This window comes from Hylaeus anthracinus, unplaced genomic scaffold, assembly GCF_026225885.1.
Source record: "Hylaeus anthracinus isolate JK02 unplaced genomic scaffold, UHH_iyHylAnth1.0_haploid 0, whole genome shotgun sequence".
Taxonomy (NCBI): domain Eukaryota; kingdom Metazoa; phylum Arthropoda; class Insecta; order Hymenoptera; family Colletidae; genus Hylaeus; species Hylaeus anthracinus.
Genome location: NW_026533254.1, coordinates 15,807,170 through 15,812,567, shown reverse-complemented (window position 1 = coordinate 15,812,567; position 5,398 = coordinate 15,807,170). Strand labels below are relative to the sequence as shown.

The 5,398-nt window shown below is 45.2% G+C and overlaps 1 protein-coding gene across 1 annotated transcript; it reads right to left on the bottom strand.

Annotated features, from left to right (window-relative positions):
• Window positions 1-1,778: 1,778 nt before the first annotated feature.
• Window positions 1,779-5,183, bottom strand: LOC128886843 (E3 ubiquitin-protein ligase MARCHF1-like). Its single transcript, XM_054142035.1, has 6 exons — window positions 5,144-5,183; window positions 4,853-5,032; window positions 3,863-4,034; window positions 2,920-3,094; window positions 2,605-2,795; window positions 1,779-2,134 (listed from the first exon to the last, which is right to left on the bottom strand). The coding sequence occupies exons 1-6, from the start codon at window positions 5,181-5,183 to the stop codon at window positions 1,921-1,923; spliced, it is 972 nt and encodes a 323-aa protein (XP_053998010.1). The 3' UTR covers window positions 1,779-1,920.
• Between the last annotated feature and the right edge of the window lie 215 nt (window positions 5,184-5,398).

The following is a 5,398-nucleotide window of genomic DNA, read 5'->3' as shown; positions in this document are numbered from 1 at the left end:
GTGGAAAGCTAGAGAGTAGAATTTATAAATCGGAAGTTGGGAGTTGGAGATTATTCACTAGACTAAGACTAGACTAGGATTATTCACTGAGACTATTCATTACATTTTCTCATTTTACGATGGTTTCTTGTTCACGGTATTCTAAGAACAATCAAACCGGCCATCGAATCTATCCGCATTAAAAGCTGGACGGTTAATTAAACTGTCGGAGTAGTGGACGTTAACAAATGGAACTGCCTGCTCGTTAGGCAGACGACGAAGGGCAAGGGGGAAGGGGGTCGGCAGTCGGAGAAACAAGACGAACGTCGAGAAGGGCCAGGGGACTAATCCCACGATAAGCGCAATCGAAGGACGTTCCTCGATGCACGGGGAATCGACACGCGATCGCTATCGAACCGCGTCTTCTCGAGATTCGATCCAACAGTCGCCCACGTCCGTACCCAATTCACCAGTTGCCAGCGATACCCATCGCGATTTCATTTGAATATTCAGCGACATGCACGTCGTTGCGATGAGTTTAAGGTTCAGTGACGACGCAAGCACTTGCTGCAGTTGGCAATTGGATGTTATATCGTAGAGAATTGGTGATGGTAGATAGAGGTTGGCAGGTGGTAGTTAGACGTTTGAATTTGGGTAATAGAAGGGGATGGATGGAAGGTGAAAGTTGGAAGTTGGGAGTTGGGAGCGTTGAAAATTGGAAATGTTGAATGTTTTGGGAGTTGAAAATGTTGAGTACTAAGCATTGAGAATTGGAAGTTGAGAGTGTTGAAAGTTGAAAATGTCGAATGTTTTGAAAGTTGGAAGTTTAGAGTGTTGAAAGTTGAAAATGTCGAATGTTTTGAAAGTTGGAAGTCGAGAGTGTTGAAAGTTCGGAGTTTTGGATGTTTTGGAAGTTGGAAGTCGGTAGTTGGGAATGAAGAGTGTTGAAAGTTGAAAACGTCGAATGTTTTGAAAGTTGGAAGTTGAAAGTGTTGAAAGTTCAGAGTGTTGGATGTTTTGGAAGTTGGAAGTCGGTAGTTGGGAATGAAGAGTGCTGAAAGTTGCAAATGTTGAATGTCTTAGGAGTTGAGAGTGTTGAAAGTTGAGAATATTGAAAGTTTTGGGACTCAAAAATGTAGTTTGGCACCCAGATATTACCAGAAAGATAAACACCAGGCGCCAATAAACGTAAAGAAAGATTCCCGTTCTTGTATCGATCGGTATCGCGTCATACGGATAACTTTCGATGTATCGAAAGTGAAATCCTACAGGACCTTCCATCGAACACGTCTTCCGAGAGCTGGTTTATCCGGTTAACTCATTTTTATCTTTTTCCGCTCTGCAACCACTCCATTCTTCATCGATTTTTCTTTCAACCCTTTTTTCGTTCCACCTCTGACTCAAGATTTTCTACCCATCGTTCTCATAAATGTATACAACATTTATTTATTACCGTATCTTCTGGTTTTTTTTTTTGCCGGTATTAAATATTACCGTCTTTCAAAAAGAATGATCTTTTTCTGTAATTGTACCTGAAATTTATTACTCCACAAATGCGTTTGATTCACTTTTGCCCATCGAGGAGAAAGTATTTATTGAGACAGTAAGCGAAAAAATAACCCCAGTAAATTTAACTTAATGAACCCTAACGACCGGTCACGTCGCAATATTTACTGCATAGATTACCTAAATAAAAGATCGCTAAATAATAGCGAAAACAGACGCGAGAATCCGAACACGATCGACGTCGCTTTCGATTTATCGCGAAGGATGGACACGCGGAAGCGACTCGTGAAAATGTATGCTCTTGGATGCGATCAATTATCCTTGATGGCTGGCAATCAGCTTCGATTAAAGCCGCTTTTTAATGAAATACAATTACTCGCAATTAAATCTCGTGTAGCCGGAATACGTGGACGGATCGAGACGCAAGGAGCGAGTCTATCCGGTCGATTCACCCGTGGCATCGTGAGCTGGCTCATCGATAGTCGTTTCTTCGATTTCGTCGGTGGTCCGGCCGTCGATCTCTTCGATCACGTTCTCCAGCGACAGGTATTCAGAACTCGCGACTCTTTCATCCTGGATCGCGTTGTCAGGGACCAGTCTGATCACGAAATTGTTCCTCCAGTAGCGACGCCAGCGACGACCGTGCATTCTGATCGTTCGAACGTCGAATTAGCACAGCGTTATACAAGTATAATTGTGTAATATATCTTTTTGAACGGAATCATGGAATTAGGGAGAAAACTCGATGGGAATAAATTAGAAGTTATACGGGGCACGACACTAGCGCCACTTTCCTAACATGGTCACCGTACGGTCACATTTCACGTAAAAAGTTAAAGCTAAGCCTTTAGACATTTCATTTTGTACCTATTTCTACCTTTTCTCGATTGGATGCAAAAATATTTCATACTAACTTAAATAATACGTGAAACGTTTCTATAGAATTTCTATATTGTATATAAGAACTGTACAAAAAATATTGAAACTGTCAAATCAGTTTTCTGTACCAATTCGATTGTCTCGTAGATGGATAACAGTGTTATCTGCGTCTCTTTATATTCACTCATATTTGTCCACGTTCGCGTGTTATTTTAATCGTTTATCGAAAGACCAGCACACCTGCCCAGAGTTATTACCCATCCCCAGTAAGCCACCAAGGTCAGGGCACAGGTGGGTAGCATGGCGACGATCATCCAAGGTATGTCGCGCAGACCGTTCTTGAGCAACATCCTCAAGGCCAGTGCGCAGATGTAACAGGAGAAGAGAGCCAGTGGCGTCGTGACTACCAAGTAGAGAATATCGAGTAGCATCTAAAAATGAGGAAACGCGCCGGTCGATTTAGAGTATCTTAAAATGGAGACTAGGGACAGTATCGTGTCTAACCGAGAGAGGTGTTGTACCGCTTTGAACGACGAATAATGATAAGGCTCTTACTTGTCGGGTCACTATGACGGTATTGAACCATATCGCGACGCTACGGAAGATGTTGTGACGCGGTACCCTCTTAGTGGCGTATTTGTATCCGCAGAGCTCGCACCTCGTGTGACCCGATTCCGTCAGCCATCGTTCAAGGCAGCCGGCGTGCACGAGGGCCACTGTCCCACGACACCTGTCAGGTTCGTTTAAATCGTATTAGGATCACTGGGCAAACGTGTCCACGTCGATACTGATCGATTGACGCGTTGGAATGCTCGAGACAACGTGTCGCTTCGCGTTTGCTATAGGCCAGCATCGAGGGCAACGGTACGCTATTGTGTACCAACAGGAGCGAACTCGAAGAATGAGGATGGAGAAACACGGAGGATACGTTAAATAAAAAAAATTGCGAAATGTTGATATTGTTGGATATTTGGGAGCGTGAGAGAATAGCTTTAGAAGTGTAATACACGTTAAGAGTAATGGATGGTTTATTGGAAATTAGGGGATGGTATTGTGTACCAAGAGGAACGAACTCGAAGAATGAGGATGGAGAAACATGGAGGATATGTTAAATAAAAAAAATTGCGAAATGTTAAAATTGTTGGATATTTGGGAGCATGGGAAAGTAGCTCCGTAAGTGTAATGCAACGTGAGATACGAAGAGTAATAGAAGGTTTATTGACGAGTGGAATTTATTTTTCAGAGCCAATCATCTGAATTGTTTAGAGCGATTCGTGAGACCTATAGTTTATTCGCCATAATCTGCAATTGTAGGATAATTTTAGCTCGCAATAGAGCACGAGTGCCGATCGTTGGAAAGGAATCAAGCGCTCTCTGCGATGTCGAGAGTAACCTGGCAGGAGTGTAATCTAGGCGTAACCTAGATTCAATCCGTTCCCCGTGGTGAATTATCCGATCCAGCAGATTGATAAATTGCAATAAATATTGATAAGCTCACTTGCACGCCGAGACCAGAGGACCTAGATACGCGCACGACGACACGGTGGATATTTGGCTGGACATCCCTAGATGCGTTTGGTTCTGGTTACCGCGAGTGGAGCGACTATCCTCCGATGAGGAGTTGTTGCCCATGTGGCATATTCTGCATATGTCACCCGAGGTTCGAGAATCTGAAGAAAAGAGGGAGGTTAGGGTCGTGGTTGATGGAAGGTAGCTGCTTGGGACGTCGAGATGGAGGGTGGAAATTGGGGAGGATGATGAAAAATGGCAGGTGGACGTTGAAAGTTGAAAAATGGAAGTTGGGAGATCAAAATTGGCAAGTGGTAGGTCAGAACTTGGGTTGGGAGTTCAAAATTCGAAGTTGACAGCTCTAAATTGGGGGTTGAGGGTTGGTGGCTGAAAATTTGGGATTGGGAACACTGAATTGGCAATTGATAGCTCAAGATTTAGAGTTGGGAGCTTAGCAAGATTTGGAGTTGTGAGCTCAAAATTAAGAGTTGGCAGCTCTAAATTTGGGGTAAGGAGAAGATAGCTCAAAATTTGGGCTTGCTAGTTCAACATTGACAAATAACATCTCAAGATCTCGGGTTGATAGCTCGAAATTGGAGGTTGGCAGTTAGTAGCTCAAACTTCGTGGTTGGGAGCTCAAAATTGGCAATGAGTACTTCAACATTTGTGTTCGTACGCTCAGAGTTTGGTGCTCGGAGTTCCAAATTGGTAGCTCAAACTTTGATCACTGATAATTCAAATCACCAATTGGTAGGTCCAAATCGAGGGTTGCGAGTTCAACCCAAGAAGCTGTACGATGGAATCTCCGTTCCACCATCCACGCAAGGATATATTTAATTAAAATGAATTCTCGTGCTTCAACCTCCCGGCGCAACAGTACCAACATCCCTCGGGGTCAGAAACGACCCAGCAGCGGATAGTTAACGGTCATCACCCTGATAGCATCTCCTCCACCCCCAACGTCTAAAGTTGGACGTACCGTCATCGTTGCCCTTAGGATCGCTCAAGTTCCTCTCGTAGTGCTTTTTGTTCTCCTCGATCTTCGTTCCGCGTGGCTGGTCGGCCGTCGACGGTTTCTGACTCGGCGTCACGGTCCGACTGGACGCGCGTGCATCGCTGAAATTTTCCAACAGGCCGCACTTATCGGCGGCCAGATCCGAAACGAAACAAAGCCCCGAAGCCACGGGACGAACGGGCAGCTCGTCGACCGACGGCGACGGGACGGGGATGCCTCCGTGAAATCCAGCGACGGACCGGTATTCCCAACCTGTATCGTTCGCGGGATCGTCATCGGCTCGATCGTTTGACATCAAAAAGGCGGTGGGATCATCGTGGACTCGTATCCTCGCCCGCGGCGTTCTCAATTTTTCATTCGTGACGTCTTCCTATCTCTCGCGATCGCCTTCCGATCGCGATTTCCTCCGTTGCACGGCCAGATCTCTCTCGCGCGTTCCACCTACCGCGTCAAATGGCTCCATCTTCAACGGCGTGAACCTCGCCGCGGTTTCTGACAATTGAAGGCGCT